General features: G+C 39.2%; 1 protein-coding gene across 4 annotated transcripts in view; it reads right to left on the reverse strand.

The window, feature by feature from the left end:
• Nucleotides 1-16,387, reverse strand: part of TMEM156 (transmembrane protein 156) — a 51,979-nt gene that overhangs the window by 12,768 nt on the left and 22,824 nt on the right. For 2 of the 4 annotated variants that reach the window (XM_073805159.1, XM_073805158.1), the window contains exons 2-5: nucleotides 15,870-16,139; nucleotides 14,593-14,910; nucleotides 11,333-11,452; nucleotides 8,992-9,075 (exon numbers count right to left, since the gene is read on the reverse strand). In XM_073805159.1, the coding sequence (XP_073661260.1) occupies nucleotides 8,992-9,075; nucleotides 11,333-11,452; nucleotides 14,593-14,910; nucleotides 15,870-16,139 (792 nt within the window). The remainder of the gene's footprint in view (nucleotides 1-8,991; nucleotides 9,076-11,332; nucleotides 11,453-14,592; nucleotides 14,911-15,869; nucleotides 16,140-16,387) is intronic. The other 2 variants (XM_019928342.3, XM_019928343.3) reach the window with 1 other exon arrangement.

Here is a 16,387-nt window from a genome sequence, read left to right on the forward strand (position 1 = left end):
TATCTGTTATTTAGAAATGGTTAAAATTCCGCTGTGTACTGCTCTTCCTGTTATTCTTTGAGAGATAACTGACAAATTTTCTATTTCTTCTATGACAATAGTTTTGTTTAGATTTTCTGTTCTTCTGATGTGAGGTTTTGTAAGTTTTCTCAGAAAAGTATCCGTCTTAACTAGACATTTTAAAAATTAAGGTAGCAACTACTCTTTAATGGAATTAGATGCCTTTTTGAGGCCATGTCCAGCAGACACAGAGGGCCCTTTCATTCCTATAGAAATGCTAAAATCACCACCAAAGTCCACATTTTTTCCTATGGAGCCTTTAGCTGTAAAGAGTAAATGACAAAGCTTTCCTGACTGATTAGAGCAAAGGTGGGAAAACAAGACCAGTCTTTCCATTTTTATTTTATTGTCAGTAAGGACCAACCGCACCTATGAGACTAGATCTATCAGCCTTATCTGTGTCACACTGGAAGTTCCCAGGCGTCTGTGATTTTTGTCCTCTGAAATCTGTGCTTCTCAAGGGTGGCTGTAGCAAGCAGGATCTCAAACAGCCCCCAGATTCCCACCCCTGGTGTACATGGCCACCCTTGTGACTCCCTTCCCTTGAGCATGGGCAGGGCGGTAAATAGCATCTCATTCTGGTGACTAGGTTACACTAAGATGAAGAGCTGTTGCAGGCGTAATTAACATCCCAAATCAGTTGATTTTGAGAGAGACTATCCTGGGTGGGTCTGACTTAAAGAGGTGAAAGCTTTTAATAGAGAGACTGGGCCCTCCCTGGGGTCAGAGAGCATCCCTCCCTGGGCTCAGGAAGCATGCCGCCATGTCTGCACCGTCTATGGAAAGGGTCATGTAGCAGGGGTCTGCAGCTGGCCTCTAGGACCTGAGAGTGGCCTCTGACTGAGAGCCAGTTAAGAAACCAGGGCCTTCAGTCTACAGCCTCTAAGGAAGGAATTCTGCCAACAACCTGAACCAGCTTGGAAGGAGAGCCTCCAGATGAGAACACAGGCCAGCTCACATCTTGATTTCAAGCTTGTGAGTCCCTGAGATCCAGCAAAGTTGTTCCCAAATTTCTCACCCAAAGAAACTGTGAGATAATGAACATGTGTTGTTTTAAGCCCCTAAGGTTGTGGTAATTTGTTACACACAATAGAAAATGAATAAAGTGATCAACAGAGCCTTGGCTTGAAAATCCCCAGAGGTAGTAATTTAAAATGCAGGTTCTAGGACCCTGCCCCAGATCTACTGAATTACAATCTCCTTTCATAAAGGCCCAGGAGCCTTTGATGGTTAATTCTGATGCACATTAAAGCTTCAGAATGAATTTACCATTGCGAATAATTGTTTAGACATCCTTGACAAAGCATCTTTTTTTTAACTTTTTATCTTATATTGGAGTATAGTTGATTAACAATGTTGTATTAGTTTCGGGTGTACAGCAAAGTGATTCTGTTATACATATACATGTATCTATTCTTTTTCAAATTCTTTTCCCATTTAGGTTGTTACCAAATATTGAGCAGAGTTCCCTGTGCTATATAGTAGGTCCTTGTTGGTTATCTATTTTAAATATAGCAGTGTGTACATGTCAATCCCAAACTCCCTAACTATCCCTTCCCACAACCCCTCCTCCCTGACAAAACATCTTATAACCTTCCAGAATTTGAGATTTGGAGATAATTCTTTTTAAAGGTTAAAATCTCAAAAGAGCCTATTCATGAAACCAAATAATTATCAAAGAAAATTAACAGAGCTCTTTTGGTTGGAAAGCCAAACTGCTCATCATTTGCTTATTCATTAGGTTTGCTGATGTTTTATAGTATGGTATAACCATAATTCAGAAAGCCATTATCTGTCAAAATGACAGCTAGTCCGAAGTAACTCTCTAGTAGTACGTTATCTTCTATTTCTCCTAGTATCCAAAGTCATGTAAGTTACATGGTAATAGGAAAACTTCTGAAAAATTGATAAAAAGACAAAAAGGTAGGATATCCTTTCATTTTTATACCTTCTTTAGAATAGCTAAAACAGGTGGAGTTTTTTTCTAGTTTTACACTGAGAAATAGGGTTTCTTTCAAATCATATTAATTCAGCAACACTAGTTAAGTCAGCAGAAGCAGTCAGAAGTATTTTAAAACCTCACAGAAGTCTTTTCATGAATTTGTCAAATCTCTAAACCAAATATTTCTTTGACTTTTTCCAAGAACCTTAGCAGAGCCTAAAAAATTAAAAAGAACCCCGGTCTGAGTTTTGACCTGGTTGAGTCTAGTGAACAAAATGGATTTCCAACAGTAGAAACTTTGATTAAAAATAAAACTCCATGCCTTAGGTTCTTGAATAAAGCCCCTATCATTCCATCCATGACAGTGTCCAAGCTGACCTCTGATATTTCTTTCTCTCCTTTTTAAAAAAGGTTATCACTTTTCAAAATGCTTTATATCTATGTCATCTGGTATCTAACCTCAATTCATCTTTCCAAAGTAATTCTTGATTCCCACTTAGTAATGGAAACTTACGAGGTATTTTCTTCACTTTGTTCCTGATGATTTTCATGTCAAAGACAAGGTACATCTCCCACACTGAAGACACATCTAAAACTTCCCCATCCTAGTCAGTCTGTCTTGGCTGCTAAGGGAATTTGCCCCATCAATGTTTGATATTCGTTATCTCCAAAAATACTTGTTCAGCTAAATTTTACTTGGTTATTAAATTGGAAAGCCAAAAAACAAAAGAACAAAACAGATTTATGTATCCATACTATCTATGACCCTCTGTGACCTCTACTTTCCCAATAGTGAATTTATCCAATTTTGCATAAATTTGCACAATTTATCCTTATTTGCCCACTTGTGTACAGAGATTGTTTTGTTTTGTTTTGTTTTGCGGTACGCGGGCCTCTCACTGTTGTGGCCTCTCGCGTTGCGGAGCACAGGCTCCGGACGTGCAGGCTCAGCGGCCATGGCTCACGGGCCCAGCCGCTCCGCAGCATGTGGGATCCTCCCGGACCGGGGCACGAACCCGCGTCCCCTGCATCGGCAGGCGGAGTCTCAACCACTGCGCCACCAGGGAAGCCCCAGAGATTGTATTTTTATGCATGGTTTTACTCCCCAGAACCCACCTTGGAGCATGACACATAATAGGTACTCAATAAATACATGTTGAATGACTGAAAGAATGTTATTTAACTTCTTTGTGCCTCATGTTTCTTAATAAAATGGTGTGGGTTCAAGCAGAACAAAAAGTCAACTCTGGGGTACCACCCAGGAATTTGGAGATAAGGAAAATAAGAGTGCCCTGTGAGAAAGCACCACCAAGTGCAAAACAAGGTATTTTTACTGGCATCTTTTTAAGCCCACTAGAGGGCCCTGCTCAGAATTTAGTAGGACCTGTGTGTGAACTCAGCAGAGAAGGACTATGGATAGCTAAACTCGGAAGCGATGACCTTGGGCGCTTCCTTCTCTCCTTCATACTTCAGCCATGACTCTTTGTGGAGACAATGACTCTTTGTGGAGATTCAGCCATGACTCTTTGTGGAGACAATGGCAATAAATGTCTAAACTGTTACCCACAGAGTACTTGGTTTCCTCATAAGAGCCTCTCCAAAAAGGAAGGAATTCAAGTTAATCGTCACAGATTTCTTCGGTCAAGACAGATGTGGACATTTTCAGATGGTTTGGTGATTCTTATTCAGTTCTCTAATCAGGCTTCAAAAAATTTTTCAGTCTTAATTATTTCTTCTTACTGTCATAGGAATGCAGAATTTCAGTATTGCTATGCATCATTCTGACCTTTCCATCATATAAAAACACAGGCACTTTTGTGCAAGTCCAAGATAGCTAGTAGCCTTTTAGGGTTAATAGAACCAATTATGGTGGCTTAAAATAGATTTCCACTATTCAAGAGGCCAACTCCCTACTATGTTCAAAGATCCATCTGTTATTTTTAACAGTGAACCTAAAACTACTCAGCTATTCCAAATCTGGCCAGTGTGAAAATCAAATGAGGATGGAAAAATAAATGACTGCAGAATTATCTAGAAATAGCAATTAAAGAGGGGAAAAAACCCTCCTTGAACAGACAACTGCCAATATTCTGAGCCATTGACTCAGTTTCCAATTCACTCACACTTCAGGTATCCTAAATACTCCAAGGAATAAAACTGATGAAGTGTTTAACCATTCTCCTTTTGTTATTTTGGGTAGGCATTATCAAAAGTTATACGCTGGGGGTGGGGGAAAGTATTTGAAAGGTCTTTGTAAGACAGCAGCAGTCATTCTTTCAACATAGACAGTGTAGAGTTGTATTTATTTAACAAATATTTATTGGGTACCTATTATGAACTCATATGCACTGTGCCATGAGCTGGGGATGCAGTGATAAGTATTATCAGGTAGTGTCCCGGATCTCAAGGAGCTAACTGGCTCATAGGAGAGACATCAATCAAATAATAACAGAAATGTAAAAGAGCAACAGTGATAATTGCCACAAAGAGAGAAGTGTGATGTTATGAAGGTGTAATTTACCTGGTCCACCAGCTCTGAGACAACTTCCCTGAGGAAGTGTTAGTTAAGCCAAAATCAGAGGACAGGGTTGGACTTAACTAGATAAAGGCAGGGTGGGAAAAGGGGAGGATTGCAAGGGAGGTGGCGAGTGAGGCCAGATGGTTCAGGCAGGGGGAGTCTGTGCGAGGATGGAGAAGATGTTTATCTGCATGTTTTATCATCAGTTTTTTCAGACCTGGCACAAATGGCTGTCACATAAAGTCATTCAATGGATGAATAGAATAAATCATCCTATTTTGCCTATAGATTCTTCACACTTTATGAATTTCCTCCTGCAGGTAGAGTCACCCTCTGAATCTTGATCTATTCTGTAACCAAGCAGATGGCTATAACCTTTACTGTTTTATGGACCCCAATCTGTATTTTGAGTCTTAAATATTATAGTTAAGCAAGTAAAAATTAAATTTTCATGTTATCTTGCTTGGTTGCTAGACATCTGGCACCAGTAATTTATCTTCTCTTTGGCAGAAAATTGAAACCTGCTTAGTCTTTATTATGTTGGTCTTAAACATGTTGCAAATTATAATTTTACATTTCCACTAGTTTTATTTTGGGGTAATATATATTACTGGGTCATCCACTTCCCTTTGGCATTTAGCAATTCTCTTTCACAATGAATTTCCGTTTTCTTTGCTTTGTGGTCCCTAAGAGCCCACCCACATTAAGTGCCAATGCTGAAATATTACTTTGAGGATGACTCACATTGTCTCACCCAAGCTTCTGATACCTTACAGAGAAAATGTCTCATCTCAGTTCCCAGCACTAAATGTAAAGTAGTGAGAAAAGTTTTGATCTGTGGCTTGAACCAGCAGGAGTAAACTCCCCAGTTCATCTTGGCATTAAGTGATGCGCTGGAAAGTGCAGCCATTGGACAGAACTGAGTTTGAACCCTAACCCTGCTGGGATCTGGCAGTGGGTCAGTTACTTTAAACTCCCTTAGCTTCAGTTTTCTTACCAGGAAAAAAAGTGAGGCTCTTATGAAATGAAATCAAATGATGTGTGTGGAAGTACTGTGCACGTGGAAGGTGCTGAATGAGTTTGTATAGCTTAATTAGCTTCCCTTCTCCTAAGGAACTAGGAATTGAATCTCCTGAAGGGTGGTGTCAGCTCCATGGAGGCGGGGACTGCTCTGTGGTACAGCCACTGCATCGGCAATGCTTAGCACAATTTCTGGCCCATAGTCAGTGTTCAACAGATTTTGGTTGAATATTCGAAGGTGAAGAACTTCAAGTTTTAAAGATCTCACCATTTTTGATGGACAAAGTAGAGAGACAACAGGACTCCCTTGGCTGACCCATGCAGTGGAGGCTCGAATCCTAAGAACCTAGTGTCGTGCTTGTAGATATTTATTTGTTGGCTGACCAGCATGTGGACATCTCAGGGGTACTCTCAAGTATGCAGGAAGCCAGAGGGGCATATATCTCCTCTCCCTGCCTCCTGGTACCCAGAGTACCAGTCTGTGGCCTGCATTCAGTCAACCAGATACCCCTCCTTAGGGCTTGCAATCCTGGACAGTGCTGCAAAGTTGCAAGGTGGTCAGAGGGAAGCTCTAGCAGCCCAGAGGGAGCATCCAGTGGTGGTGACACCAGCAGAGGCATTCTCCCCAGACCATTCCTATGGGGCTGTATTTTTGGCTGCTTGGCCTCTCTTGACTCCTGCATAAGCTCAGCTTGCCTAATGTTCCTGTTGCTTGCATGGATTACCTACTGGTTTTCCAATAAATTTCCTTTCTGCCAAGTCAGCCAAGTTGGTTTCTACTGTCTGCATCCAATAATTTGAGTCCTAGTACACTGCTCCTGCCCCTGGCCCTGGTCTCCCAATGTGGTCAACTCATTAAGCACTGTTTCTAGGGATGCATTTCAAAGTTACTTTTGCATCGTTCTCAAAATCTCTTCTTCAAGACTTTTTTTTATTATTCTTTCATATCCTTAGCAATTCTACAAAGTGAATTTTATGTTCTTCAATGAAATGGAATTATGTTCCCTCTGAACACTCTTTGTTTCTCCATTTGTTTTCACATTTCCCAACCCCCAAGATTCATTTCTCGTTCATCTTCTCTTTTTACTCATTTCCCCTTAAGGTTTGTGCGATTTACTAAGCTTTTATTGTGCATGAACTACATGCCAGATATTATGCTAGGGACAGGGATCCAAAGATGAATAAGACAGAGTTATCACCTGTGTGAAGAGAATAGTTGAGTGAATAAAATGTAAAATAGATTAACACCAAGGCAATCAACAGAAGGTATCACACTTCCCCAAGCAAGGAAGAAAATATCAGAGACACATAAAAGCTTGGGATTCGATTCTGTATGATATCTCTTTCTACAGCGATGAGGCTCATTTACTCTATCGGTGTTTAACCTGCGCCAGTACGTGCCAAGCCCCGTGCAGTGCCAGGGTGTTGGTAATCTCTCCTTATTTCTCTCTTATCTTTTTGAGGGTGTGAGTTATCTATAGCTCTGTGCGTATGTGTGTCACAATACTTACTTTGCAATACATGAACAACTAGAGAGACATTCTGGAATGTACAGCCAGAGCTGACAGCAAGCTGCTCGGCTGAATATGACTATATTCACTGCTCTCTTTGAAATACATTTTTTTTTTCGCTCGTGTTACTGCTTCTCCCGAGAACCACGCTGGCACATTTTTTCCCCTTAGATTCTCACTGCTGCCTATAATCCATCATTACAAAGAGAGGCCTTAAGAACAGCACTCGGGGGAGACATTGTTTCCTTCCCATTTCGCTCTCAGAAAGAGCAACTTATAATGGGAGGGGGAAATTGCATTTAGGTTAAAGGAATATATATAACAAGAAAGCATCTGCTTCTACCCCTCTTTAAGATGCTAAGCTTCAAAAGGCCTCTTGGTTTTAAAAAAAGGCCATCACCCCTTGGCCTGCTCTAAACATTAATATTATATGCCTGGTAATAAAGCCAGAGGATTTTTTTGTGAGAGCCATTAAAAGGAAAGGATGGCCGAGACAGATTTCTCTGGTGAATGAAAATCACAGGCTCATAAATAGAACCTGTGAGGTTAGTCTTGTGGTTAGCTAGTACTTTAAATTTGCGATTTCCCCCGATTATATTGGTTGATGGGAACTGCTGACCTTTTCTCAGACGAGGCCGTGATGCTCAAAATTATGACTTAAAAAGAGAAAGTACCAGAATTCCTAAGGCAACCAAAAGCCCAGCAGCACCAGGTTAAAACACGCCTGGTACATGAACGTCAGAGTACTGATAAGAGGAGAGAACGGAGTAAATGCAATTTTCTCCCCATAAAAGTTAGTTTTGCCATTTGAAACCGCCCTATGATATTTATGTCATTCATCAAACAAGATTGTCACTGACCCCACAAAATTTTCATCAACTTTCTTCACATTTAGCTGGTGTCAAATGACTACTTAGCTAATGCTTATTACTAGCCATAGGTTAATAATTTTACTGCTAATTATGAGACTAGAAAGTCTAATTTTTTTTTAATTGAGCTCTTTAGGTGCACCCAACCCAATTTTTCCTCACGCTAGGGGTGTGAGTACCTCCTAGTTTAAATAACTAAGGAAAGTCTCAGCACAGTTCCCAGTGAAATGCTGTGCAAATCTCCACGTGGTTACAGATGCAGCTATGGTGGGCGCTCGGGGTTTGTTCGGTTTCCTTACATTTTTGAAAACCGTTTACATACCAGACTTGAAGCTCCTTATCTAACTTGTCACAGAGTACGAAGGCGCCCGCTCCCTGGCTGTGTGCGAGGAGCTGTGGTAACATTAGTCATAATTCTGGGGTTTTCAAAGAGTCAAGGACATTATTTCTCCCTGATGAAAAAGAGGCCTTTGCCCACATTGCATTCTCTCTCTCTTTCTTTTTAATGCGGTTTGACAACTTGAATTCAGAAGGTTTCACAATTAGAAGAACGAGATCAAACCACAGCATCTGTGCTCACAGCCCCCTTAGCTGCTCTAATTAGGATTCCCTTATTCCATTTCTAGTTCTCAGGAGAGGACAGGGGACTTTTTAATTGGGGCTATTAGACGTTCTCTTTGTACAATGACACCCTCTGCTAAGCGAAGGCTCCAGCAAAAGCCACGCCCACTCTGCAGTTACTTCTTGCAATTCCGAGGAATAATGGTATCTTGTCTCATTTAAAAATAAACCTGCGGCTTATTCCTTATTGCTTTCTCTCCTCTGCCTACTCACATGAATTTCTTCTTGCCAATTAAACCAACTTTCCATTATTTAAGGAGGTAGTTTTGATCATAACTGTTGCCTGATAATAAGACATATTAAACTAGATTTCATTTGCTCACAGCTCCTTTCTTCCAGCTACAAGACTAATTTAAATGAGCTCAGATCACTCGATCTTATGTTTACTCAATAGTGAGTGGTGAAGTGTTGGAATTTCATAAGTGGTACTCTGCATGTCACAGAACTCACCTGAAATGACCTGCACGTTCAATGTTCGCAGTTTCTCAGAATCACTTCCTCTTAAGAGGACAGATGTAGGTTTGTATTTATGACCTATTCCAAGAAAAGAAATTAAATATTTAGATGCTAAGCAAGCACATTCTTAATATATATTCCCCATGTTGGTTCCAAGGATTACCAAAGAAAATGGGCCATTCACAGCAGAGCCTGGAGTAACAAGACATTAACAGCCTTTTCTTATTAAGTTATTTTCCATTAACAAATAGGTACTTTCTAAAACCAGTGGCTTCTCCACTGCCATAAATGCCATTATGCATCTCTTCTTAAATGCAGAATATTATTTACATTATTACATACAATAGATATATACAGAATATTTGATGTATATTTAATATTTAATAATATTTAATGTCATAAATGGTGTGGTATTTTTCACTACTTCATATGCTTCAATTTGCAAGGCAGCTTTTGAAAGCCAGTAAGCCTGTCATTTAGGTAGATGTTCATAAAAACTTAATGTCACGCCCCCCTATTGGTCTCTTTCTAGGCATTTTTTTCTATCTGGCTTCTGTTCTCTCTTTCCTAATATGTAATCATTTATAGAAAAACAGATCAAGAAACTCAAAACTATGCACTAATTGCAAATGACACACATTTATTTAAAATAATATAATTTTCAAAACTAGAAAGACCCTGGGTCTTAATTCTGTCATTTTATTAGCTGTATTACTTTGGACAAAACACTTAATCTCTCTGAGGCTCAGGGTTTTTTTCATATATAAAAAATGAAAGGAATAGCACATACCCTGTTTATAAACTTTGTTTATAAATAAATAAACTTTGTTTATAAACCCTGTTTATAAACTTGAGAATCTAGTAAAAATCTCATGAAAATGTTCTGAAAATGTTTATTCTACAAATATACAATACTGATGATGTTATTAACCAATGCATTTAGGACCGTATATACTAAGGTACCAATGACAAGACTTGATATGAAACTGCTCTCAGAAATATCTCCAACAAACACTTAGCCAAAAAAATTAATGAAACTTTCACTCAGCCCTACAGGCAACCACTCTTTCTGCCTACTGAAAGGACTAACACAGCCTTGCCTGGTAAAGAACACAAGAGCCTTGGGAAATACTACACCAGCACAATGCTACTGTCCTTTATTGAGAACTACTAGGCACAGGGCACTTTGTTACACTTCTTATGTCATCTCTTTAGTTCAATCCTTACCTCAGCCCTGTGGGAATGGTGATTATTCTTGTTTTACAGAGGAGGAAAGGGACACTCAAATATGGCAAGTAACTTGCACAAAGTCACATAACTAGTAAGTGGTAGCACTAGGATTCTAACCTAAGTCCACCTGACTCCAAAGCCTAGTTTTTTGGGGTTTTTTGTTTGTTTGCTTTTGCGGTATGCGAGCCTCTCACTGTTGTGGCCTCTCCCGTTGTGGAGCACAGGCTCCAGACGCACAGGCTCAGCGACCATGGCTCACAGGCCCAGCGGCTCCACGGCATGTGGGATCTTCCCGGACCGGGGCACGAACCTGTGTCCCCTGCATCGGCAGGCGGACTCTCAGCCACTGCACCACCAGGGAAGCCCCAAAGCCTAGTCTTATAATGACACATTTTATCCTGTCTTTAAGAGACCAACTACTCATATTATAAACTGTCCATCAGGTCTGATATTCAGCCAGTATGTGCATGGGTGCACACCAGAAGGGTCATGTATACATGCTCACACACCAGTAGGGCCAGTATATACATGGGTACACACCATAAGACCACGATAGTAGTTGACAGTCAATGTCCATTCTGATAGGTGGATGCCCGTGTTATGCTGGTTAATTCTTTTTTAATATCATCCCTACTTCCTGATTTCCAACTACACATTTTAGTGCTTCACAGTCAAAAATCTACTGTCCCCCCACACTTATTAAAGATTGACTCCTGCTCATCACCTAGAGCCTAGAGCTCAAGAACTCCAACTCCGAAATTCTTTATCACCACTCCCTATTCCTCTACCCCTCTTCTGCCTTCACTTCCACCAAGCTCTGCTCAACCTCCAGTCCACCAACTCCTTCCAGTTCCCGCAGCCTTTCTTCCCCTTCTATTCACTTGTCTGGGCTGGAGAAAGATACATGAAAATCCCTGAGTGCTGGCACTATGTCTTACTTATGCTTATGTTCCTTGGGTTACCTAGAATCACCACTTACACACAGTAGGTGCTCAGTTAGTGGTAAATTGAACTAGAAAAAGAAATTGAACCTACAGATAAGATTAGGAGTACCTTGATACTAGATGAATTCTCCCAAAAGATGGATTTATTTTTCAATACTTACCCTGCCACTTCTGCACTCTCCTGTGGGCTTCAAGTATTTTGTGGATAATGAAGATGAGCAAAAATATAAAAACTAATAGAACCAGAACATACCAAGTGATCTTCATGGAACAAATAAAATCTGCAAAAAAAAATGTACTATAAAAATACGGTAAAATGATGCAGCAGATAAGAGGCAATATGGTGATGTAGCTGGCTTCTACTATATATTCTGCCCATAACTGAAAAGTTGAATATATAACCATCACTGTTACAAGGTCACTTGCTTTCCTGAGTTCTTTCCTAACGTGTTAAATGAAGAAACATGACCAAGTGGTTTCCAGGGATCCATTTAGTTTCATAATTCTAGGATTAATTTCACTTCCAAGGTATATTGATGTTAGTTTTGCTATCATTGCTATCACTAGGTTAAGACCACAACAAGCAGAGTGCCAGAATCAGAGCCATTTGTGATTAACAATTTGGCCCTGGACCAAGCAGCCAAAAACTGTATCCTCAAATCAACAAAGATACAGTGTGTAAGATGAGGATGGGGAAGAAAGGGAAAGGCAAAGAAAGAGGTTGGATTGAGGCATACAAGAGACCAGGGTAGATGATTAATCATACGTTCTTTCCACAGGGGCTTGCATGGCAATGATCAGATCAAGTGCATGCATTAGTTAAACATACAGTTACTCTCGCCTGAATTTAATAAGGATACAGGTAAAAAATCGCTCATTCAAATGACAGTGAGGCAATATGGAAGTAGAGTCACCATCAGCAATAGCTTAGCACGATATTCTTTCGTCCCATAAACACACACTGGCCAGCAGACCCAGGAATCAGTGACTTAAAGGAGGTTGACTTCATTATGTCCAAAACACAATTGTCTACTGACTTTCTAAGCCACCCTATGTACTCTCTTCCTTGTATGCAAAACACAGCTAGTACTTATTCAACTTAGCAGGATATATAACTTCTGAATACCCTTAGATGACTGCTGTTTGGGGGCTCATGATCTGGGTACCCCTTCTACAGGTCCCCCACTCCATAAGCAGATGTACATTAAATAGGCAGTGAACATTTATTTAGAGAAGACACTGAATGGAGAAGGTAGAGGTTGACTGGAATGGCAGCACTCGGCCTTCCTAACATCATTCCATACTATTTAGACTTGCCTACCTCACTCAGCAAAATAAAAGCATGCAGTTAACTGGCATAGAGAATGTGCAGTGCCAGCAAGAGTCAAGGTGGACCCAATACCAAGGTATCATGGGGCACTGATCAAGCTATGAAAAAAGGACCATGCATTCACCAACTTTATATTACAATAGCAGAATGTACACAGCTCGGGCCAAGCCAGCCAGAACACCCACCAAAGCACCAGTGAGAACACAGATGAGCGTATCTCCCTACATCCTATGCTGTCCCCCTACTCCCCGTCCCTGTAGCCGTCTTGGAGAGGAACAAGGGGAAATGGACAGGAGTCTAAAAAAAAATCTAAAGAGGTAGATTAAATTATTTTTCCTGAGTAAATTTACCAGACTGGACTAAATTTAGTCCCCCTCCGCCGCTCTCCAGTAGATAGGACTTTTAAGGGAGATCAAATTAGTCTTTGGACAGCAGAGTAAAATATGAATAAATTTTTAATCTTCTACACATGGCAAAATAGGTATACTTTTCCCCAAATACAAGACTATATATTTGCACTACTATGTATAAAATAGATAACTAATTAGAACCTACTGTATAGCACAGGGAACTCTACTCAGTACTCTGTGGTAACGTAAATGGGAAGGAAATCCAAAAAAGAGGGGATATGTGTACATGTATAGCTGATTCACTTTGCTGTACAGCAGAAACTAGCACAACATTATAAAGCAACCATACTCCAATAAAAATTAGGTTAAAAAAGACTACATATTTGTACACCTCTGTTATCTTTCTGATTTATGGACCCATAAAAGCTGTCAATTACTACTTCACTTTGGCATTTATGATTTTTTCCATTAACACAAAAATTAATTCTCAAAATAAGGAACATGGTAATGCTTATTTTTCCTTCATGTTTTAGAAAACATAAAAAGCAGTTAGATAGATACATAAATGGACATTGAAACAAATATAAGTTTTAAATATCTATAATCCAAACCTCTTTATCTTTCAGATTTCATCATCGTCTCCTTCTCTATGTGGTCTTTTCAAAACCTCCAACCTCATTCCTGAGCCAGAGGGAATTAACCCCTCTGTTCAGCTTCTCAGATCCTCTCCCATACCCCCTACATATACACACACCTTGAAATACCCCCCTAACTGCAGAGACTGTAGGGCCTTGGGCAAACTAACTCACGGGAGAAATTTATTTGAAGTCTTATATTTCACTTTAAAAATACATGCATATTATATATTTGCATTTGCTTTAAAATAAATATAACATTTTAAAATAATTACCTCTAATAGAATTAAAGCTTTAGAAACTCGTTCTAAGGCAATCTGAAAGGCTTCCCTATGTCTGGAACCTCAGAAAACACAGCAAGTTACTCTGCCCTAGCACCTGTCCCACTGATTGCACTGACTCCATTGTTTTACATACATCTATCTCTGTGTCTCCAGTGCCTGGCACACTGATTGGCATACAGCAGGCACTCATTAAATGGTTGTATCATAAAATGCTCTTCAAGAGTAGAGTATATGGGTCAAGTGAGGGTACCCTGCTTAGTAGTGAGGATCAACTGTGTTAATTTAGAATAGGGTGACTAGAGTGTTAATCAACCTTAAGCAGAATTAAGATATATGTAAGTTTTATATTTCAGACTCCTACCTTTCCCTCAGAGTCATCCAGTGCCTCAAAATGCTTAATCTGTACCCCACCTAACTTCACAGCAATATATCAAAAATCCCTTTAATTCAGGTCTGTTTCTCAGCTCTAAGAGAGGACATGTTAAATCAATTCAAAATTTAATAGCGCATCACAATGTATATGTATATTTACATTTAAAAAGAAATATCATCCTTTAATACACAAATGTGATAGTGTTACCTCAAGCACAGCTAATAGGCATTCCCAGAAGTTATTCTGGGGCAGAGGGTCTTTCTAATGCCCCTCAGATCACAACCCATAGACATCTCCTTCACCTCTGAGTACAGCTGGGTTCCACAAAAAGCACATTTTGAAAGAAAAATAAACAGATAAAGGGCTAACATTCTTTCCAGTGTTGCTATTTCATCAATAAAATTCTTCAACTATTCAACTTTCAATGCAGTTAATGTGATAGTCCTTACTTAACTTTGTGTCTATATTCCATTCTCCTTTTCCCTCCAATTTCCTTAAAAACTTACATTTTACATCCATTTCTAGGTGCAAAGAAATATTTATACAATTAGTCGGGTGTTCCATAATTCTACAAGTATGGTTTATATCTGTTTCCTTGTTTGGATCTTCCTCTTCAATTGCTGACCTTCTAGTGTGTGTTTTTAGATTACAGGTAATGTTACATTGCTCCAAGTGGTCAACCACAGGAGTTACAGTGAAGTTAAAATGTTGACAAGGTGAATGAAAATCATTTGCCTTCACTTCCGTTGATCCTCTCATGATAAGAACTAGAAAGAGATTAAGAAAATGTTATTCACAAAAAATAGTAGTACATAGTAAGAAAACACATACAACTCAAAACTAAATCCCCTCCTTCCTATACAACAAAAAAGAGTAGAAACAAGAAGTTACCAGCACTAAAAATAACAATTACAGTGCTTACATTTTTTAAGAGAGTGAAAACTAGGTGAGTTTGAAATAAAATTGGAGCATCTCAAAGAAAAAGCAAACATTTTCCTGATGACTTGTGGGGCAGATTTTATTTTCCAAAATGGCCACAACAGTATTTCCCATCCCACATTATACTAGTTTGCTAGGGTTGTCATAACAAAGTACCACAAAATGGGTGGCTTAAACAACAGAAATTTATGGTCTCACAGTGCTGGAGGCTACACTTTCAAGATTAAGGTGTTGACAAGGTTCCTTCCTTCTGAGGGCTGTGAGGAACAATGTCTCCCATGCTTCCCTTCTAGCTTCTGGTGGTTTGCTGGCAGTCTTTAGTGTTCCTTGTCTAATAGAAGCATCACCCTGATCTCTGCTTTCATCTTCACATGGCATTCTCCCTATGTGTGCATGTCTATATCCAAATTTTTTTTATTTATAAGGATGTATCAAGGATTCAATGACTCCTTGGGGAATCAAAGTGTGATTTTATATGAGAACCTGCAAGTTTACTTAGAATTTTTTCAGTACTTTTGAAGAGAGCTTGCTAAATAATACTTTAACCATTAAATGTACATGGATTAGTGGCATTTTGATGTATTTTAAGCATAGATATTTTGATAAAGTAAACCAAGAACAAGTTATTATCCTATCTCAAAGCCTGTAAGTCACTCATTAAGCACCACACGGCTGAGTGTTCCAGGGCTACTAGACTTAACATTGGGATGTATTATTAATACTTTTTTAACAGAATGAGGTTATTTATCCTTGATAATTTTAATTCTCACTTTTCTTTTGCATTTACCTTTTGATGTTTGTTCCTGAGAAATAAAATCCATGTTTCCTTTGGACTCACAAGCCAAACATGAGGAGCACATTTTAAATTCACTTGTGATGTCTTGGCAAATCCTGGTGAAGTTTTGAAAACTGGAGTGATTTAGAAAGATTCCCATAATAGTCTGAGTTTCTTTTATTGGTTGCAGAAAAGTCACGAAAGAAAAATTTAAAGAGGAGAATGAATAGGTGAAATTAGGTTGTAAACATACTTCCAGGCATGATAGCTCCAACGTGTTTCCTATAAAGGAAAAAACAAAACAAAACAAAAAACAACTTTCTTTACTGTAAAATTTTGAGTTTTGGGCATTCAAATGAATACACAATAAGCTCCCAGTTTTTCTTAGGCAGATTCAGTACATTTCAGTTTATCACTGACAAGACTTTGTTTTCACATGAATTAACAATATCTAGTCCATTTAAATATTTTTTTAAAAATTTGTCAACATTCCCTATTAATTTTCAGAGAAGAGAAGTCCTGCTGAGAAG

The sequence above is a fragment of the Tursiops truncatus genome, chromosome 5 (assembly GCF_011762595.2).
Source record: "Tursiops truncatus isolate mTurTru1 chromosome 5, mTurTru1.mat.Y, whole genome shotgun sequence".
In the NCBI taxonomy this organism is placed as follows: Eukaryota; Metazoa; Chordata; class Mammalia; order Artiodactyla; family Delphinidae; genus Tursiops; species Tursiops truncatus.